The following is a 21972-nucleotide window of genomic DNA, read 5'->3' as shown; positions in this document are numbered from 1 at the left end:
CACACACACACACACAAACAAAGAACTCCAAGATGTGTAAAGTGTGTGTTGTGTCTGGTGCAGGAGCAAGAGATGGAGTCGCGCAAACATGCTCTGGAGGAGGAGAGGAGGAGGGAGCATCTGGAGAAACGACTGCAGGAGGAGACCAACAGACGACAGAAACTCGTCGACAGGGAGGTGAAACTACGGGAGAAACAGAGAGCACAGGTGAGACTACGGGAGAAACAGAGAGCACAGGTGAGACTACGGGAGAAACAGAGGGCACAGGTGAGACTACGGGAGAAACAGAGAGCACAGGTGAGACTACGGGAGAAACAGAGAGCACAGGTGAGACTACGGGAGAAACAGAGAGCACAGGTGAGAGCGAGAGACAGAAAAAGAGAGAGAGCGAGCGTAATAAAATTATATTCAAAAGTCAAGCGAAAACAGTAGCTCTCCAGGATTATAGGGTTGGTGACCATTTGAGTAACCTTCAACCCCTGTCCCCTCAGTCCCGTCCTCTGACACGTTACCTGCCGGTGCGTAAAGATGATTTTGACCTGAGGGCCCATATAGAGTCAGCGGGCCACAGTGCTGACACCTGTTTCCACCTGTCCCTCACGGAGAAGATCTGTCGAGGATTCCTGGTCAAGATGGGGAGAAAGATAAAGACCTGGAAGAAACACTGGTTTGTCTTCGACCGCAACCGGCGAACACTCTCCTATTTCTCAGGTATAAACTGGATGGTGACCGTGGAGTGTCAAGAACTCGCACTTTTCTGATATGTGTGTTAACAACAAGTCTGTGTGTGTTTTGTATGTGCTGCAGACAAGCACGAGGCCAAGCTGAAAGGGGTCATCTATTTTCAAGCCATAGAAGAAGTTTACTACGACCACTTAAAGAAGGCACACAAGGTACATGTTGCTCCCATAGAGTCTATTTCTTCTGATCTAGGTCATTTCAAAATGGTTCAACTTTCTCTCTCACCTTACTCTGCCCCTCTCTCCTCTCTCTCCAGAGTCCTAACCCATGTCTGACGTTCAGTGTGAAGACTCATGACAGGATCTACTACATGCTGGCCCCCTCTCCTGAGGCCATGAGGATCTGGATAGACGTTATCGTCACCGGGGCCGAGGGATACACTCAGTTCATGGTGTAGAAGGTGTGATGTGGCCAGGGTGGAGGGATACACTCAGTTCATGGTGTAGAAGGTGTGATGCGGCCAATGAGAAGGGACACATCCAGTTGACGCTGTAAGAGTGGTGCTTCGGCCAGAGTGGAAGGATACGACCAGCGTGCGGTTCCTGGGCCAGGACTAGATCCTCTCTTTTCTCTGTGATTATAATGGACGGTTGTTCTTATTTCTGTATTTTATTATTTGTAAAACTTTTTTCCAAGGAAGAATTCTCCAACCGCTGCATTAACTCTCGCCGGTAACTCTACTGGGATTGGCCAGTGTTTTTATGCATCATTATGTTGAAAAAGTGATTGGTTGTTGATTAGCTAGGGATGTACATAGCAACCACAGGAGGCTGGTGACATGTTATGAGTCGTCCTCACCTCAGCAGTCTTCACTGGTAGCAACATGATGTGCTATAGTAAACAAGCAAAACAGAACAGTCATTAAACTTCCTGGTTGTATAGGGATCAAGTTACTGATATTTACTCAACCTTTACGTCCTCTGTTGTGTCCTCCAGTGTAGCCAGAGGTCAAATCATTTCTGCATGGAGTGTCTGGCTAGCCAGGGGTTGATGCGGTATTGGGCATTACTGTGCTTTTTAACCATTCAAAAAAAAAACAAAGAAAAAAAAACATTTGAATGATATCATTGGCTGATTTTATCATGTAGTTATATTGTATTTATGCTATTGATTATCAATCCATGTATCGTTATTTCCGCATACAGAAAAAAAAGCAAGAACATATTGTGCCTTAAAGTGTTTGGTCCTTTTTCTTGAAAAGAGAATTATCATATGGTATTGATTTGTTTTGATTTGATATACCTTCAACAGAGGAGCCATGTGCTCAGAACCAGCAGTACCACATGAGAACCACTAGAGGGTGATCTTGTCCTGGATTCAGACTGAATCCTGGTCCTTTTCTCCTCTCCAGACACGGTGTAAAGGCACATTGTGTTCACACACAGTTACTTCGGGAATTAGAGACCTTCAACTAAAGCAGTCTGAGAGAGCCTCAGATATAAGACACCTGCTATGAGAATATCAGATATAAGACACCTGCTATGAGAATATCAGATATAAGACACCTGCTATGAGAATATCAGATATAAGACACCTGCTATGACATCTTTGACACAGTTTGCTGTTTTAGTTGGCATTAGCAAGTTCTTGATGATTTTGTTTTTTCATGTCCGTAACACACATTAAAGTATCATGCAATGATGGCTCACAATTCTTAGTGTGAAGAAGGGAATGTGCCACATGGAATCTCTTCAGAAATGATGTCTATTTCAGAATGAGGGGTGCTGTAACTCTGCTAGTGTTTGTTCTGTCTGGGGCAGGGGCTCAGGGAGAGCGTGTGTGTGTGTGTGTGTGTGTGTGCGGTGGGGGGTGGGAGTCAGAGAATCAGTGGTGGAAATAGTATTGAATTGTCATACTTGAGTAAAAGTAAAGATACCATAATAGACAATGACCCAAGTGAAAGTCACCCAGTAAAATACTAGAGTAAAAGTATTTGGTTTTAAATTAATTACAATTTATAAACTAAGCATGCGTATTTAGTGAGTCTGCCAGATCAGAGGCAGTAGGGATGACCAGGGATGTTCTCTGTTTAGTGAGTCCTCCAGATCAGAGGCAGTAGGGATGACCAGGGATGTTCTCTGTTTAGTGAGTCTGCCAGACCAGAGGCAGTAGGGATGACCAGGGATGTTCTCTGTTTAGTGAGTCTGCCAGACCAGAGGCAGTAGGGATGACCAGGGATGTTCTCTGTTTAGTGAGTCCTCCAGATCAGAGGCAGTAGGGATGACCAGGGATGTTCTCTGTTTAGTGAGTCCACCAGATCAGAGGCAGTAGGGATGACCAGGGATGTTCTCTGTTTAGTGAGTCCTCCAGATCAGAGGCAGTAGGGATGACCAGGGATGTTCTCTGTTTAGTGAGTCTGCCAGACCAGAGGCAGTAGGGATGACCAGGGATGTTCTCTGTTTAGTGAGTCCTCCAGATCAGAGGCAGTAGGGATGACCAGGGATGTTCGTTTGATAAGTGCATGAATTTGAATATTTCCCTGTCCTGCTAAGCATTAAAATGTAACGAGCTCTTTTGGGTTTCAGAGAAAATGTAGGGAGTAAAAAGTACATTGTTTTTAGGAATGTAGTAAAGTAAAAGTTGTCAAAAATATAAAGAGTAAAATAAAGTACAGATACCCTAAAAAAAACAACTTAAGTAAAAATTATTTAAAGTACACAGTCTACTAGCCTTGCTGCTGAACCTGACATCTGGGCTGAGCTGAGCTGAGAGTCGTGGTGGAACAGAGAGGCCAGACAGCGACAGCGGAGCTGTGCTGAGAGTCGTGGTGGGTCAGAGGCCAGACAGCGACAGCGGAGCTGAGAGTCGTGGTGGGACAGAGAGGCCAGACAGCGACAGCGGAGCTGAGCTGAGAGTCGTGGTGGGACAGAGGCCAGACAGCGACAGCGGAGCTGAGCTGAGAGTCGTGGTGGAACAGAGAGGCCAGACAGCGACAGCGGAGCTGAGCTGAGAGTCGTGGTGGGACAGAGGCCAGACAGCGACAGCGGAGCTGAGAGTCGTGGTGGGACAGAGACAGCGGAGCTGAGCTGAGAGTCGTGGTGGGACAGAGAGGCCAGACAGCGACAGCGGAGCTGAGCTGAGAGTCGTGGTGGGACAGAGGCCAGACAGCGACAGTGGAGCTGAGAGTCGTGGTGGGACAGAGACAGCGGAGCTGAGCTGAGAGTCGTGGTGGGACAGAGAGGCCAGACAGCGGAGCTGAGCTGAGAGTCGTGGTGGGACAGAGAGGCCAGACAGGGACAGCGGAGCTGAGCTGAGAGTCGTGGTGGGACAGAGAGGCCAGACAGCGAGGGGAAGAATGCAGGTAATTGGCATGTTCTAAATGTGGAAATCGATTTTTAGGTCATTATAAGGTCAGTATACTTAAGCAATAAAGCCCGAGGAGGTGTGGTATATGGCCAATATGCCACGGCTAAGGCTGTTTTTATGCGCAACGCGGAGTGCCTGGATACAGTCCTTAACCGTGGTATATTATGGCTTAAACCACCCAGTTTAGAATGGAAAAATAAGCACAAGGAGCTTAACTGTCAGAGTTCGTGCCAGAGAACAAGGTAGAGGAGCTGGAGAGATGGAATGCAGGTACATTTCACAGAAATATCAGTTTAAATTATACATTTATTTGAGTAATGTTTGATATGGTTTGTTGTTCAGTACTAACTTTTAACTAATATTTTCTTTCATGTTTATGTGCAATGTAACCTAAAAAATATATACAGCACGGAGAAAATTTGAACATGTGCACATGTGGCAAACCGGCTGTGCGTTTGCCAAACTCTGAAACAACGCAGCCGGTTTGCGTTCGGTGGAAACAGCGCCGCTCGAAGGGAACGGCACAGATCCATATATGGTAATGGCTATTTGCATACAGGGCTACTGCAGCTCTGATTGGTTATGGCACGAACTGAGTCGTGCCTATGAAAGCAACAGTCCTACTCTAATGCGCTCTGCCTACAAGAACATATTTTGCACTGTTAGTTTTGCTTACTGAAACAAACTTTGCGTCGTTTTGTTTCGGGATATTACATTGAAAATGTTTAATATCGCGTTGATTCGATCACAATTCCCACAGTAAAGCGAAACCTCGATAGGGTTAACTGAAAGGGAAAACGGTAGAAAGTTAAAGTGAAGTTCAATCTTGTGCTTCTCTGCTTGGGCTCATATTTCTTCTTGTCAGCTGTCCAAGTGAAGCACATGCGAAGTTTTAGAGGGAGCATTGGTTATGTCAGCCCTGGAAGCTAGGGACAGCCAATGAGAGTGAAAACACAGTTATTAGAACACATCTTAAAGAAGAGAAAAGGATAACTCTATTCAAGTTTGCTTTTTCATCTGTTTAAAACCACAAGGCTTAAGAGCCCAGACTGAGTTCCAGTCACAGGAGGTTGGTGGGTCCTTATTTGGGGAGGACAGGCTCATGATAATGGCATCAGTATCACATACGGTTTCCAGGTGTTTGATGCTATTCCATTCGCTCCGTTTCAGACATTATGAGCCGTCCTCCACTGCGGTCAGTGAGAAGGAGCATGCAGGCAACCTTCCCCTATGTTAGTGTTTCCAGATTTATATGACCACTAATTAATTACAAGTGAAGTAGTTCTCCTTCCAAAAAGTGGTAATTCACATTTCTGTGTTGGAATGGTGGGTGTATACCGTTCATAAGAAAATATGAATGCAATTATACTGCTGACTTGCTGCAGGAGAGACTGGTGCACTTTACAAAATAGATTGCTTCATGAGGAAAGACAATAATGTGAATATATTAAAGATCATCAAGACATCAGTCAGAAAGTTAAAGCTTGGTCGCCAATGGGTCATGACCCCAAGCATACTTCCAAAGTTGTGGCAAAATGACTTAAGGACAACAAAGTCAAGGTATTGGTGTAGCCATCCCAAACCCCTGACCTCAATCCCATAGAAAATTGGTGGGCAGAACTGAAAAAGCACGTGTGAGCAAGGCCTACAAACCTGACTCAGTTACACCGGCTCCGCCAGGAGGAATGGGGCAAAATTCACCTAACTTATTGTGGAAGGCTACCCAAAACTTTTGACCCAAGTTAAACAATTTAAAGGCAATGCATGTAAATTTATAAATCGTTCTCTACTATTATTCTTAATGAAGACGGGGAATTTTTACTAGGGTTGAATGTCAGGAATTGTGATACACCTTTAACCAATATATTTAAACTTCCATCTATATCTATCTATATATTTTTTTACCTACAAGACTGTACTAAACAGAATCAATTAATAGTATCATCAAGGGGGGGGCAATCCACAAGAAAGAAATTGCACACACCAACACTTTATTGATGACTTCAGCATTACAAGAGCTGGTGTGTGGGGGGGGGTTCAGTATCAAATGATAAATAACAGTACTCAGGGTTGGACACAGTGCTCAACAAGTTTCTAAAGGCTTCTCTAGATCACAGGAACATTTTAGAACTCTGCATTTGAGTTCTAGAACATTCTATAAACACAGCCATTCTAGAATGCCTCTGTTCCGGAACATTCTAAATTAGAAGAACACAGTTCTAGAAGACCAGGCCGAGCATGCGCTCAGTGGGAGGTCCCTAGTCTTCTGACTCTCCAGGGCTTCTGATGTCGTCTATCTTCAGGATCATTTTGACTACCTGTGTGGCCAGAGAGATCTGCTGCTTCTTCCCATGAAGAGTCTCAATAACATGCTGCTGCTTCATGTCTGGGGGAGAGAAGAGGGTCAACATCCATAACAGATTTATTTAGGAAAATGCTAATATCAAGGATGTCAAACTCATTCCATGAAGGGCCCAGTGTCTGCTGCTTTTTCCCTGTCAATTGAAGAGAACCAGATGAGAGTTCCTTACTCACTAGTAACCTTAATTCATCAAGGTACAAGGGCTGAGCAAAACCCCAGACACTTGGCCCTCTGTGGAATGAGTTTGACACGTGCTTTATATTAAGTGTTAGGTAACATTGGTATATTTACAATCTTTTGTATATCCAAATAACTTTTATTAATCTACTTATTTTATTACATTTTCCACATTGTGATTCAGTCCTTACCGTTGGTGTTGAGGTGCAGACAGTCGATGCCCAGGGCTGGGTTGGACTCCGTGACCTGCCTGGCACGGACCTCAGTCATGGTCTGGATGGAGTTGAGCCCGCTGTTCTCTGCCAGGGCCATGGGGATCACCTCCAGGGCATCAGCAAACGCACGCATGGCATACTGCTCCAGAGACGGGCACTGCAGAAAGAATAGAGGGAGAGATGAGCACATGGCTTTGTTTCAGATAACTGGCTATTACTGTTACCGAGTCACGCTACAATACAAGGTTTTACAGTGCCTTCAGAAACTATTCATACCCTTTGCATTTTTCAACAACATTTTTTTTACAGCCTGGATTTAAAATGGATTAAATGTAGACGTGTCACTGGCCTAGACCCAAAACCCCATAATGTCAAAGTGGAATTATATTTTTCTACATTTGTACAAATGAAATGACAAGCTGAAATGTATTGAATCAATAAGTAGGCAAGCCTAAATAAGTTCAGGAGTAAAAATGTGTTCAAGTCACATAAGTGTGCAATAAGTGTTTTAACAAAATTTGAATGACTGACTATCTCATCCCGATACCCCACACACACACACAATTATCTATAAAGTCCCTCAAGTCGAGCAGCGAATTTCAAACAGATTCACCCACAAAGACCAGGAATTTTCCAATGCCTTTGAAAGGGTACATATTGGTAGATGGGTAAACATAAAAACAGAATAACCCATTGAGCATGTTGAAGTAACACCCTCCGAAGTTAATCAATACAATTTGCTCTAAACATACAACACCACCGAGAACCACTCTCCATATTTTAAAGCATAGTCATGGCTGTGTCATGTTATGGGTATGCTTGTAATTGTTAAGGACTGGGAAGTTTTTCAGGAGAAAAAAAAATATTACTAAGAGTTAGTTTTTGTTTGAAAATATATGCGAAGATCTGAAAATGGCTGTCTAGCCATGAACAATAACATCTTCACAGAGCTTGAATATTTTATTTATTATGGGAAATGTTGCACAATCCAAGTGTGCAAATCTCTTAGAGACTTATACAGAAAGACTCACAGCTGTAATCACTCTTAGAGACTTACCCAGAAAGATTCACAGCTGTAATCACTCTTAGAGACTTACCCAGAAAGACTCACAGCTGTAAACACTCTTAGAGACTTATACAGAAAGACTCATAGCTGTAAACACTCTTAGAGACTTATACAGAAAGACTCATAGCTGTAAACACTCATAGCTGTAAACACTCTTAGAGACTTATACAGAAAGACTCACAGCTGTAATCGCTGCCAAAGGTGATTCTAACATGTATTGTCTCAGGGGTTTGAATAATTATCTAAATTAAGATTTTTCACTTTTTCTTTTAAATGTAAAATGTTCCAAATGTGTAGATCACTGATAAAAACAAAAGACAAACCCATTTATTCCCACTTTGTAACAACAAAATGTGGAAAACGTTTAGGGCTGTGAATACTTTCTAAAAGGTACTGTAGATGTTTGACCGGTGTGTTAATGGTGTACACTGTACTGTACCTTGTCAGCGGCCTGGTTGACGGCGAGAGCACAGGCGATCTCAGAGGCTCCGCCCCCGTACACGATGCGGTTGTCCCTGACCAGGTTACGGATGACACACAGTGCGTCATGCAACGCACGCTTAGCCTCCTCAATGATCTGACAGGGAAATAAATAAAAATATACAAAACAATGGGACAGTTAATGTTGGGCTGCAATTAAAGCACACCGACAGCTCTCCAGGACCAGAATTGTCCACCCGAAAGAGATACCAATGAATGGGAATCTCTGAACTGTCTACATAAACCGATTATCAGTCTCCTTAGCATAGTCTCCAACAGTCAACACTAGCAGTCCACCCACCATCTTGTTTCCTCCGCGGATGAAGATAGTGACTGCCCTGGAGTTCTTGCACTCCTCGATGACCAGCATGCGGTCCTTGGTGGTGCCGAAGCAGATCTCCTTGACGACGCCGGCTGAACCCAGCTTCTCGGCGGTCAGCTCAGAGAACCGTGGCACGATGCGGCCTCCTGTCGCTATGGCAATCAGCTGAGGCAGGGTGAATCGGAGGTTAGCAACGCAGGAATACACAGAGGGAAAATAAACTAACATTTTGCAGCTGAATGACATGATGTCCGCGTGTCTCACCTCGATCTCAGGTCCTCCGACCCAGCGGATGGCGGGCAGCTCATTCTGCAGCAGCAGGTGGTTAGCCTCATCGTCGAAGCCCCACTGGCAGATGGCCAGGTTAGCGCCAGTATCCTTGATCTGAAAAAAAAAGTTACAATAACATATTTTCACTTTTATTTATTTCATGACATTCAGTTAGTTTAGATTATATTTAATTAAACGGGGGTCCTTCATATACACATCTTCCAGTTAGTATGTTCCTGTCATTCAGTCAGCCTCTCTCTACAACACAGCTGCTAAAGGTAAGTTAGAAAAAGGTTGTGTGACTGACCTGTTTGATCATCTCCAGGAACTTGTCCTTCTCGTACTTCTGCAGGGCCTTGTATTCCTCCACACAGGTCACGTCCAGCTTGTGCTTGGTCTTGGGCTTAGGGGGCTCAAACGGGCAGGTCAGGATGGCCATCTTTGTGTCTTTCAGGAGCTGAGGGGAGAAGTAGAAGATAACTGGATGATTTACCTTGCTAAATACGATTTAAAAAGGGAGTGCTTTAGACTTATTTTAGCCCATCCAATCTTTAACCCACTGTTCCTAGGCCGTCATTGAAAATAAGAATGTGTTCTTAACTGACCTGCCTACTTAAATAAAGGTAAAATAAAATTAAAAAAATTAAATCTACAGAATTTGTCAGCTCTCACAAGCCCCATGTAAGACGAAGATCCTAGACGAGAGGTGAGAGAGCCGTGGTGCTGTATCCCCTGTCAATGTCAGACCACTCCACTGGGGACAGAGTGTCTGGTGTAAGGAGGGGAAGAGGAGTAACATACACTGCATCCTAGGTGACAGCATAGACGTGCTAACACTATGGCTGAGGCACCACTGCCGTCTGTGTGTGGTTGTGTACCTTGGGCATCTGAGGGTGGCTGAACTCCTTGTCTACGATGACTCCCTTGATGAGCTGGGTGTCCTCCAGCTTGCCTCCCACCTTGCCCTCCATCTTGATCAGCTCAAAGTCCACGTCCTTACGGTTCATGTCCGCCACCGTCAGGACGGCGTTCACCGCGATCTCCGCCATCTGTCTGTGGCAGCGGTTGATCCTGAAAGAAGGAAGATGGGGAGAGAAATGTATGAGACCAACGGTCAGGTTCATAAATGATACACGTATGCCATCACATCTGGGCCAAACCAATTTGTGCAAAGAGCTCAAAACTCTACACCACGTTGTCATGCCAATAGCTAGCTGGACCATAACTGACATTTCTGACAGTTGTCATGAAAACCACACAAAAAAAGCACCAACTTCCAGTAGAACTCACACTTTGGAACCTAGTGTGGTCATGGCGGTCTGGATGAGTGGCTCTGTGTTGCTGGGGTCATAAGGAAAAGTCTCGCTAATCTTGTCCAGCTGCGCGATGGCAATCTTGGCGGCCTGGTCGTAACCGTCAGAGATACGGATGGGGTGGATGCCCCTGTCCAGCAGCTGCTCTGCCTCCTCCAGGAGAGCACCAGCCAGCACTGGAGAGGGGGAGGAGTTTGTTTGGATGAGTGTACCAATATGATTCTGCATTGATTAACAATTGTATCAGAGAAAGAATTGCAGGTCATGTGCATGGCTTTCAGAAATTGTCAGCTCTCTCACAAGGCCCATGTAAGACGAAGATCCTAGATGAGAGGTGAGAGAGCCGTGGTGCTGTATCCCCTGTCAATGTCAGACCACTCCACTGGGAACAGAGTGTCTGGTGTAAGGAGGGGAAGAGGAGCACTGCAATTTTAATCCAATTTCTGGATTGGCACAAAAAAAAGTAACCAGGAGTAGTCTACCATCCAATGTTTTTTTCTTTTTTTAACTAGGCAAGTCAGTTAAGATCAAATTCTTATTTGCAATGACAACCTACTAACAGTGTAGAGATGCAATAGACCCCAATTGTTTAATTAATAAGCTAATGAGTCAAAGATCAATCTGGGAGACTCAAATATATAGGGGACCATACCAACGACTCCGGTGGTCCCGTCTCCGATTTCGTCGTCCTGAGACTTGGAGAGCTCCACCATGAGCTTGGCGATCTGGTGGTCCACATCCATCATGCTGAGGATGGTGGCTCCGTCGTTGGTGACAGTCACCTCCCCATCCCGGTCAACCATCATCTTGTCCAGGCCTAATGAAAGAGGAAAAGTGAAGGTGGGAGGTTAAATGTACTTCCAAGATGAACGTGTAGCCGTAGGTAGCTGTTACTGTGTTAAGTAACCAGAGGGGTAGAGCACGCAAAAATACTAGCAGTGGCTTTATCACAGCGCTGTGAATGAATAAGCTTCGGTGTGGCTGTTTGGGCTTACCGTTTGGTCCTAATGACGTCCTCAGCGTCGAGGCAACCGCCTTTGCTGCCATGATGTGAGACTGCAAAACACAAAAGCAAACCTGGTGAATTTCTTCACTGCGGCTAAGGGAGGGATGCTGCGGGAATGATCAACTAGGTAGATGGCCATGTCCGTGCAAATTAATGTTTGACAATTTGACGTCGGTCAAACTCTCAGTCAGGGTCAAGAAGCAACTGACAAACCGTTCTTCTAGATTAGACCGCTAACTTTGGCTAAGCTACTTAGCTAGCGAACTAGTTAGCTGCATGACAGCATACGCACGTTCAACAAAACCAAACTATGAATTACACTTTATTTTATTATTCATCATCATAACTAAGTGAGAAAACACATAACGTATGATAACATTAACTAGTTAAATGATTCCATTGTTTATTTGACAACTAGCCGCGACTCACTGGCCTCTTCAGAAAATAAGCACATGGGCAGACTTAGCATGCCGTAGCTAATCGGCTAACTAGCCAACTTGTACAACATAAATGAAAGATAACATTCCGAGCCAATCAAATGGTAACTATAAATCCAGATGAACTAAAATTACTCGCTAGCCAACTAAACTAAGTGGGTCTGAAGTTGCAAATGTGCCTTGGTAAGATGCTGAACCATGAATGAAGTGCCGTGCTTAGCTAACGGGACCTGCTAAATCCATTGTACCTTCAGTGCATCAAGGCCCGATAAGCGAGTCTTCTTATCCTGGTCTTTGATGATGATGAACGGCCGTCCATACTCATCGAACGCGAGCTGCCCCATAGCGGACATTTTTGGCTGAAAGACGGCGACACTTTCAGAAGTGTCCAATGGCTGAAAGTCAGACTATTATCGGTGGAGAAAAGTGTAGTGTCGCTGAACACTTTGTCGCACGGGTCTGCCGGCGACTTCTGGAAGGATGTCAGGGCGGGGCGGGCGAGACAAAGTGGGGAGGGGGAGGTTGATACGATTTTTAAAAATTTATTTTAAAAACTATATTATGAACATAGATTTCAGTTGCATTTTATACAATTAACGGTTTGAGAGAGATGTTGTGCATAAAATGTTTTCATTTACTTTATTTTCCAAATCCCTCCTAATTATGCCGTTGCCAAATGAGTTCTTCCAGTCTCGCGATTCTATCACTCTAATCTCGCGGTGTAGTCGAGAGGCGTCTTTGCTGCTCAAATGGAAAAGTGTGCTGAAAATGTTGTATCAAAGAGTTTATAACTCCGTAATTGTATTTGCTTTATACTGTTTTGGGGCGAATACGTATATATTTTTAGCAAACTATCAGACAGCTCATTTAGCAGTTTTACTGGTATCGTCAAGCTCTTTCCCAGGCTTGAGTAAATTGTCCAGAAAAGTGAATTCAATATTTGTCTTGTGAGCTAAAGTTAGTGCCATTTTTGTCTGTCACTTCCACCAAATACATTATATCGGACTCCACCACTGAGTTTAGTAGCTGGTCAGTGTCCAGAGCTGGAAGACTGGCACACATCATGAGTTTTAACCGCTATCTTGCCTGTCAGTCCTGATAAGCAGAGAGCTGTTCTCCAAAAGCATCCTCATATCAGAGAAAAGCAGTTCGTGTTATGTTAACCGTTCGATAAATAAATGGACACAAATCCACGTGCATTAGGACAGCCTGTTCCTTCCTGGTGTATGTCGTGCGTCACAAGTGACGTAACTTCTGGCTAGGATTTGTACGGTGCTGAACGTGTTCAAAGGTTTATTATACAATGTTACAAAAGGAATTCCACTGGGATCTGCTACGAGCTCTTCAACTTTCCGATCGTGTAGGTAAGATGCATGAAATGTACTCAGTCGTGGATGATCTAGTATGGAATTCAGTTTTACTTGTCTCTGTTTTTAATCTGTTATCGAGTTGAAATGGAAGGATCAGTGTCAGTACGGATAATGCTTCTCAGTTTCTGCACAGTGTTCCATATTGTCATCAACAAAACAATGTTGCCACAACAATTTATAGATTTGCTTGCAATAACGTAAAGTTTCACTGACTTTTGTTGTTTCCGCTTGTCCAGCAAAATGCCATGTGAGTTAAAGCCTCGGTTCCTGGTTCTGTACGGGTCTCAGAAAGGCCAGGCCCAGTCCATAGCCGAGGGCATAGCTGACGAGGCCGAGGAGAGGGGACTGTTTGCTGATATCTGCTGCTTGAGTGAAGGACACAAGGTAACGTTATCAAAGACAAAAGAGTGTCAACCTGCCCTCCATGGCATGCATTCCAATGCAGGCACAACACCTACAATGGGAAACATCGCCAACAATCAATCTGCTAAGGAAACTTAACTCGGCCTATGTATGAGTGTATTTGTGGTAGATGTTGTTACTGGCCTCCTCTATTCTCATGTGAATAGCTGATCCTGTTTTGTGTATCCCACCCTCAGTTTAACTTGGAGAAAGAGAGTTCTCCTGTGGTGTTCGTTGTGTCGACCACAGGGGATGGGGACCCACCAGATACAGCCCAGAAGTTTGTCAAGAGAATCAAGAAAAAGACCCTGCCCCGTGACCTCTATGCACACCTCTGCTATGCTTTTTTAGGTAAAGAAGAATTGTGTGTCTCAGACGAAATGCCTAGTGCTGAGATAAATTGCTACTATGGCTTTAAAATAAGATTTATTGTGTTGATGGTCAATATCTCGTTTTTTTTCCCTCTGCTCCAGCTCTGGGCGACACAAACTATGCAGATTTCTGCAAATGTGGGAAGACTATTGACAGCCGTCTACTGGATCTTGGTGCTAAACATTTCTATACAACAGGACATGCAGACGACGGTGTAGGGTAAGGCCCAAGGTTTTTGAATTGGGAAAATAATACATATACTAAAATAATACTGCATGTTGATGTATGAGAACCACTTTAAATCCTGGCACTCACCTAAGAATCTACATGTTGATGTATGAGAACCGCTTTAAATCCTGGCACTCACCTAAGAATCTACATGTTAATGTATGAGAACCGCTTTAAATCCTGGCACTCACCTAAGAATCTACATGTTGATGTATGAGAATCACTTTAAATCATGGCACTCACCTAAGAAGCTTTAAAGTAGGGGTACAATTAAAGTGGCATGAATAGAGAGACACTTTTAATGTACTTTCCCCACGTACCTCCTGTCACCTCGTTTGTGTTGTGTGGCACATTATCTTTCGGTTCCATCACACTGCTTATCTCTGAGTCTGAATAGTCTTTGCTTTTTGTCCAGGCTTCAGTTGGTAGTGGCCTCTTAGGGGCTGTCTCATGTTAATAGTTTAGCTCTTAATCCAAACCGTGTGTGTGTCCAGGCTCGAGTTGGTGTTGGACCCCTGGCTTGAAGGACTGTGGGAGGCGATCAGAGGAGCATTATCCAAGATGGCCGCCCCTCAGCCTGAGCGAGATGGCCATGTTAGGGACCAGATAGTATCGTCGAACGAAACGCCAGAATCATCAGCAACAGACATCAAACTCCACCTCCTGAGTCTCAACGAATCAGAATCCCAGATCACCAAATCCCTCACAACAGCAGCGAGAGCTAAGACTGATTCTTTGGCTGTTTTAGCATCAGAGACCAGGAGCTCAGTTACTGATCTCATAACGGTGTCAGCGACCGACAACACTGGGACTGCTCTTAAACTTCATAGTGTTGTCTCTGAATGCAAGTCAGTGTTGACGACACCGAGTGGACAGACTGGGGCTCCCCCTGCTGTTGTAGAGGCCTCTCTGACACGATCCTTGCCTCCGCTGTCTGAGTTGGCCCTCAACATCCCAGCTCTGCCTCCACCCTACCTGGATGTCATGCTTCAGGAAGCCACCATAGAAGAAGAGGTGGGTTGTTTCTCAACTCATATTTGTTTGAATTCTAACATCACTAGATCCTCATATCCTGTCCCTTCCCAGACCAATGCTCCGGTCAGTAAGGAGACTCTTCACGAGGTTCCCATCTCCAGGGCAGTCCAGCTGACCAGAGACGACTCAGTTAAAACAGCCCTTCTGATCGAGATGGACATCTCAGTGAGTGGCCGTCCCACTCTTACAACATGGTTTTTCATATAGAGACCAATAGATAGGTCAATAGATCGAAATGGTGGTTAAAGTAGTTTCTTTACTCCATCCTCTCCTTTGTGTACCCAGTCCCACCCTATGGCCTACCAGCCTGGGGACTCGCTTGATGTGCTCTGCCCTAACAGAGCCTCCGAGGTGGGAGAGTTGCTCCGTAGACTGGGCCTAGAGGATCAGAAGAGCAACCGCATCCAACTCTCACTACGAAAAGAAACCAAGAAGAAAAGTATGCAGTGTTTTTTTTTTTAATAGTCTCTATATTATTTTTTTTTTAATTTTACCTTTATTTAACCAGGCAAGTCAGTTAAGAACATATTCTTATTTTCAATGACGGCCTGGGAACAGTGGGTTAACTGCCTGTTCAGGGGCAGAACGACAGATTTGTACCTTGTCAGCTCGGGGGTTTGAACTCGCAACCTTCCGGTTACTAGTCCAACGCTCTAACCACTAGGCTACGCTGCCGCGTAGCCTATATAGCTGTAGTGATGACATTGAAAGAAATATATTACAACTCTATGTAACTACACACAATAATCGATGTAAATGTGACCCAGTGTTGTTTCCCTTCAGCTGCTCAGATCCCCTCCTACATCCCAGAGAACAGCACTCTGCACTACCTGCTCACCTGGAGTCTGGAGATCAGGACTGTCCCTAAGAAGGTCCCCTTCTCCTTTCACTTCCTATACCTGAACTAGCCAGTCCAGAACCTGTCTGTAAAAGTTTACTGCACTGCAGTAAGATAGATACGCTAGGTCCTTCTGAGTGTGTGTGTGTGGCAGACAGCTAAGGTTGCAGTGTAGGCAGGTACAGTATGGTGCAGGAATGTTGCCTGGGTGCCAAGTCTGTCTCTGCCTCAGCCAACTTGCCATTGTCTTGTTTGTCAATGTAACAATGTAACAAGTTCCAGCAGTCCAGAGGAAACTAGAAATATGAACTATTTTTTTTGTTACATTTTTTATTTTTTTATTTAACTAGGCAAGTCAGTTAGGGACAAATTCTTATTTACAATGACTGCCAAAACCGGGCGACGCTGGGCAAATTGTGCACCGCCCAATGGGACTCCCAATCACGGCCGGTTGTGATACAGCCTGGATTCGAACCAAGGTGTCTGTAGTGATGCCTCAAGCACTGAGACGCAGTGCCTTAGACCGCTGCACACCTCGGGAGCCCAAACTATACTATCTGGGACAATAGGTTCTGTGCTATGTGGTGTGTAATGCTACTTAGTATTTTCTCAGGCGTTCCTCCGTTCCCTGGTGGAGTGTACAGGAGACAGTGGTGAGAAGAGGAGACTACAGGAGCTGTGTAGTAAACAGGGATCAGCCGACTACAACCTCTATGTCAGAGACCACAACCTCGGCCTATTGGACCTGCTCACGGCTTTCCCCGCCTGCCAGCCCCCTCTCAGCCTCCTCATAGGTCAGAGCACACTCCCTCTCCTGTCGGTCATAATGTATGAGCTAATCAGAGGGCATTGTTTAGCTTTTACACGTCACAAAACATGTCTCTAGTTTCTAATGGTCAATACAGTGAGCGTATCTAAGTGGTGTACTGGTATTCCTCATCTAACCAGCAGAGGGCAGTATAGCCTCAGTGAATGCAGGTTCAATATACTTTTACATAGAGCGTTTTCCCTCAATTTACCTCTTTTTTTATTAGATTTTTTTCCCCTTCTTTTTTGACCCAAATTGGATTTTTACAAACATGAATCCTAAATTACCAAACCAATGTTCCTGCATGGCTTCAATCAAGTCTTGATCTATAGGACCACAAAAAGGAAATAGTTCAATTGCAAATTTTGCAACCCATCAGTGGTTCCATCCTGTCTCACCATTTGGTCACCCCTGACACACACAACTATTGGCTGTAGACAGTTAGACTTTATAGTGTCTCATGGCATAAAGGCTAGACTCGCGCTGAGGATTACTTATGTACATTTGTTTGAAGCCAGTTGGAAATGCCCTTTCCATCAGATCAATACATATTGTACATAAAAGTAATCTGATACTCATAAAAAATACTTCGACTAGAACTGTGTTATGTGTCCCATTTGCACTTGTAAGTTGCAATGTCCTCCTACAAAGAGGCTGTGTCACGACTTAATGTCCAGTGTTGTGACACAGCCCTTATGGTAACATATAAGTCTTCAGCTTTATATCTCCCTCACTAACTTTAAGCATCTCCCTCACTAACTTTAAGCATCTCCCTCACTAACTTTAAGCATCTCCCTCACTAACTTTAAGCATCTCCCTCACTAACTTTAAGCATCTCCCTCACTAACTTTAAGCATCTCCCTCACTAACTTTAAGCATCAACTGTCAGAGCAGTTTACCGATCATTGCACCTGTACACAACCCATCTGTAAATAGCCCACCCAACTACCTCATCCCCATATTGTTATTTATCTTTTTGTTCTTTTGCACCACAGTATCTCTACTTGCACATCTATCTGCACATCTATCACTCCAGTGTTAATGCTAAATTGTAGTTACTTTGCCACTATGGCATATTTATTGCCTACCTCCCTAAACTTACTTAATTTGCACACACTGTGTATAGACTTTTTCTATTGTGTTATTGACTGTACGTTTGTTTATTCCATGTGTAACTCTGTTGTTTTTGTCGCACTGCTTTGCTTTATCTTGTAAAGGTGATATAAAAAACAGCAACACCTTTTCAGTGGAAGAACCGGGCGATGCAGAAATTTGGACATATTTAAATGGGGACATGCGTACCCAGGTGAAGAATGTGCTGATGGAAGCGTTTTGGGTCCACTAGCTATTGCTGAGGTTCTGTCATAGACTATTCTACTATATTTCACAGGGGCATAGCTACGGAGCTGTGGAGGGCAGGGCAGGCCACAGGTTAACGATCGCTACATCTCTGACTGTCTGTGTTAAAACACATTTACTGGCCTCGTGGTGTCCCATTAGGTTTGACTGAGTGAATTTAAGGTGGAGTAACACTTTGTGCCTAATTATTATCTTTCCTGTGGCATTCAGTCTCCTAGCTACAGATGCTGTGGAATATAAAGGGTGAAGAGGTGATTTGTAATTGTAATCCACTTTGTGGTTATTATTTTTCGTCTTTGTGTAATGGACAGAAATGAGATGTCACTCAGAGTGAAATATCTCCGACACTACTATAAAAGATGAAGGGAATATCTTGTGATATGCATCAGATTCCTTCTTCCAGTGATGTCATGTGACCCCCCCCTCGTTGTCTGTGATAGAACGTTTACTGTCAGAACTCGGAGGCCGGGCTGTAGACCATCAGGGAGGGAATGAGACGGTTAATGTCCGTGTTAAACCTGTAGATGAGAATGGCAGGGGGAGATTACAGCAGTGCCTGGGGGAGATGGATACACCAGGGGTCAGGATGTATCACTGACACGTTTCCTGTAGTAGAGCCAGTGATACATCCTGACCCGTTTCCTGTAGTAGAGTCAGTGATATATCCTGACCCGTTTCCTGTAGTAGAGTCAGTGATACATCCTGACCCGTTTCCTGTAGTAGAGCCAGTGATACATCCTGACCCCCCCCCCTGTAGTAGAGCCAGTGATACATCCTGACCCGTTTCCTGTAGTAGAGTCAGTGATACATCCTGACTCGTTTCCTGTAGTAGAGTCAGTGATACATCCTGACCCGTTTCCTGTAGTAGAGTCAGTGATACATCCTGACCCGTTTCCTGTAGTAGAGTCAGTGATACATCCTGACCCGTTTCCTGTAGTAGAGTCAGTGATACATCCTGACCCGTTTCCTGTAGTAGAGTCAGTGATATATCCTGGCCCGTTTCCTGTAGTAGAGCCAGTGATACATCCTGACCCGTTTCCTGTAGTAGAGCCAGTGATACATCCTGACCCGTTTCCTGTAGTAGAGTCAGTGATACATCCTGACCCCCCCCTGTAGTAGAGCCAGTGATACATCCTGACCCGTTTCCTGTAGTAGAGTCAGTGATACATCCTGACCCGTTTCCTGTAGTAGAGTCAGTGATACATCCTGACCCCCCTGTAGTAGAGCCAGTTATACATCCTGACCCCCCTGTAGTAGAGTCAGTGATACATCCTGACCCGTTTCCTGTAGTAGAGCCAGTGACACATCCTGACCCGTTTCCTGTAGTAGAGTCAGTGACACATCCTGACCCATTTCCTGTAGTAGAGCCAGTTATACATCCTAACCCGTTTCCTGTAGTAGAGTCAGTGATATATCCTGACCCGTTTCCTGTAGTAGAGCCAGTGATACATCCTGACCCGTTTCCTGTAGTAGAGTCAGTGATATATCCTGACCCGTTTCCTGTAGTAGAGTCAGTGATACATCCTGACCCGTTTCCTGTAGTAGAGCCAGTGATACATCCTGACCCCCCCCCCTGTAGTAGAGCCAGTGATACATCCTGACCCGTTTCCTGTAGTAGAGTCAGTGATACATCCTGACTCGTTTCCTGTAGTAGAGTCAGTGATACATCCTGACCCGTTTCCTGTAGTAGAGTCAGTGATACATCCTGACCCGTTTCCTGTAGTAGAGTCAGTGATACATCCTGACCCGTTTCCTGTAGTAGAGTCAGTGATACATCCTGACCCGTTTCCTGTAGTAGAGTCAGTGATACATCCTGACCCGTTTCCTGTAGTAGAGTCAGTGATACATCCTGACCCGTTTCCTGTAGTAGAGTCAGTGATACATCCTGACCCGTTTCCTGTAGTAGAGCCAGTGATACATCCTGGCCCGTTTCCTGTAGTAGAGCCAGTGATACATCCTGACCCGTTTCCTGTAGTAGAGTCAGTGATACATCCTGACCCGTTTCCTGTAGTAGAGTCAGTGATACATCCTGACCCGTTTCCTGTAGTAGAGTCAGTGATACATCCTGACCCCCCCCTGTAGTAGAGCCAGTGATACATCCTGACCCGTTTCCTGTAGTAGAGTCAGTGATACATCCTGACCCGTTTCCTGTAGTAGAGTCAGTGATACATCCTGACCCCCCCTGTAGTAGAGCCAGTGATACATCCTGACCCCCCTGTAGTAGAGTCAGTGATACATCCTGACCCGTTTCCTGTAGTAGAGCCAGTGATACATCCTGACCCGTTTCCTGTAGTAGAGCCAGTGACACATCCTGACCCGTTTCCTGTAGTAGAGTCAGTGACACATCCTGACCCATTTCCTGTAGTAGAGCCAGTGATACATCCTGACCCCCTGTAGTAGAGTCAGTGATACATCCTGACCCGTTTCCTGTAGTAGAGCCAGTGACACATCCTGACCCGTTTCCTGTAGTAGAGCCAGTGATTCATCCTGACCCGTTTCCTATAGTTGAGCCCAGTTAGTCCAGCTGTTCTGGTTCTCTCTCCTCTCTAGTTGTATTGGTTACCTTTGTAGGGTTGAAGTGAATAATGGGTTGAGGGTATTTTATCACATAAAAACTGAGATTGTAGTAGATCTTCTTCACCCGCTCTAACCATTACATTTGACATATTTAGCAGACTCTTATCCAGAGCGACTTACTTTTTCATACTGGTCTCCATGGGGGGGGGGGGTATACCCTGGTATTTCAAGCACCGTGCTCTACCAACTGAGCCACACCGTGTACCCAACTATTATAACTCTTTCTGTACCATATTCCTCAGAGGCCTCATTCCCAGACTCCAAATTACCTCAAAAGAGGGCACCTTCAAATGCTGACATTGAAATATGGTGGACATGAACTATCTCCATCCTACATGCACCACATCTACACTCTGGGGATATGAAAAAACGACATGATTTTATGAATACAGAAGTATGCCCTAAAATAAACGTGTGTGTGTGTAACAAGGAAATAGGACTTGGAGGTTGGGTGGGTGGATCTCGGCTCCTTTACGCCGTTGTCAGTGATCTACATAGAAAGGTGACACGATGGATTCCTCCTTACGGTAATCTCCTCTCACCTGACTCATATTCCTTTTTTATTTCAGAACATTTGCCCAAACTGCAACCAAGACCGTACTCCGCGGCAAGGTAAGCTGTTGTACTAGGGCGGCAGGTAGACTAGTGGTTAGAGCGTTGGGCTGGGAAGTGAAAGGTTGCTGGTTACACTACCCGAGCCTGCTAGTTGAAAAATCTGTCTATGTGCCCTTGAACAAGGCACTTAACCCTCATTTGTACTGGAACAAGATTATGGTATACAGTCACTTATTTAGCCTCTACGTACTGGAACAAGAGTCTGCTATGGTATACAGTCACTTATTTAGCCTCTATGTACTGGAACAAGAGTCGGCTATGGTATACAGTCACATATTTAGCCTCTACGTACTGGAACAAGAGTCGGCTATGGTATACAGTCACATATTTAGTCTCTACGTACTGGAACAAGAGTCGGCTATGGTATACAGTCACATATTTAGCCTCTATGTACTGGAACAAGAGTCGGCTATGGTATACAGTCACTTATTTAGCCTCTATGTACTGGAACAAGAGTCGGCTATGGTATACAGTCACATATTTAGCCTCTACGTACTTGAACAAGAGTCGGCTATGGTATACAGTCACTTATTTAGCCTCTACGTACTGGAACAAGAGTCGGCTATGGTATACAGTCACATATTTAGCCTCTATGTACTGGAACAAGAGTCGGCTATGGTATACAGTCACATATTTAGCCTCTATGTACTGGAACAAGAGTCGGCTATGGTAT

The 21972-nt window shown here is 44.7% G+C and overlaps 3 protein-coding genes and 2 non-coding genes across 6 annotated transcripts in view; 2 read left to right on the top strand and 3 right to left on the bottom strand.

Annotated features, from left to right (window-relative positions):
- Positions 1-2384, top strand: part of LOC124039470 (pleckstrin homology-like domain family B member 2) — a gene marked incomplete at its 5' end in the record, with an annotated part of 45588 nt that extends 43204 nt beyond the window's left edge. Inside the window, 4 exon segments of the mRNA XM_046355471.1 lie at positions 64-207; positions 492-711; positions 808-893; positions 998-2384. Of these exon segments, the coding sequence (XP_046211427.1) occupies positions 64-207; positions 492-711; positions 808-893; positions 998-1138 (591 nt within the window). The 3' untranslated portion in view covers positions 1139-2384.
- A 3633-nt stretch (positions 2385-6017) lies between these two features.
- LOC124039469 (T-complex protein 1 subunit epsilon-like) lies at positions 6018-12196 on the bottom strand. The gene is made up of 11 exons (XM_046355470.1): positions 11944-12196; positions 11248-11308; positions 10905-11069; positions 10230-10428; positions 9818-10010; positions 9247-9396; positions 8934-9053; positions 8649-8834; positions 8307-8444; positions 6778-6958; positions 6018-6433 (listed from the first exon to the last, which is right to left on the bottom strand). The coding sequence occupies exons 1-11, from the start codon at positions 12046-12048 to the stop codon at positions 6306-6308; spliced, it is 1626 nt and encodes a 541-aa protein (XP_046211426.1). The 5' UTR covers positions 12049-12196; the 3' UTR covers positions 6018-6305.
- On the bottom strand, positions 9597-9727 carry LOC124040530. Its single transcript, XR_006839762.1, has one exon. It is a non-coding gene; the product is annotated as a small nucleolar RNA SNORA49 (small nucleolar RNA).
- On the bottom strand, positions 10536-10668 carry LOC124040529. The gene has a single exon (XR_006839761.1). It is a non-coding gene; the product is annotated as a small nucleolar RNA SNORA49 (small nucleolar RNA).
- A 271-nt stretch (positions 12197-12467) lies between the features above and the next one.
- The window catches only part of LOC124039468 (methionine synthase reductase-like), a 47303-nt gene continuing 37798 nt past the window's right edge, over positions 12468-21972 (top strand). Inside the window, exons 1-10 of one of the 2 annotated variants that reach the window (XM_046355469.1) lie at positions 12468-13055; positions 13302-13449; positions 13665-13818; positions 13941-14058; positions 14562-15081; positions 15154-15267; positions 15388-15541; positions 15886-15974; positions 16554-16734; positions 21254-21296. In XM_046355469.1, coding sequence (XP_046211425.1) covers positions 13306-13449; positions 13665-13818; positions 13941-14058; positions 14562-15081; positions 15154-15267; positions 15388-15541; positions 15886-15974; positions 16554-16734; positions 21254-21296 — 1517 coding nt within the window. In that variant the 5' untranslated portion in view covers positions 12468-13055; positions 13302-13305. Of the gene's footprint in view, positions 13060-13301; positions 13450-13664; positions 13819-13940; positions 14059-14561; positions 15082-15153; positions 15268-15387; positions 15542-15885; positions 15975-16553; positions 16735-21253; positions 21297-21972 lie in introns of both variants that reach the window. The other variant, XM_046355468.1, reaches the window with a different exon arrangement.

Source organism: Oncorhynchus gorbuscha, linkage group LG07, assembly GCF_021184085.1.
Source record: "Oncorhynchus gorbuscha isolate QuinsamMale2020 ecotype Even-year linkage group LG07, OgorEven_v1.0, whole genome shotgun sequence".
Lineage (NCBI taxonomy): Eukaryota > Metazoa > Chordata > Actinopteri > Salmoniformes > Salmonidae > Oncorhynchus > Oncorhynchus gorbuscha.
The sequence above is the reverse complement of the archived record's forward strand: the minus strand, read 5'-3'. Positions and strand labels throughout refer to the sequence as shown.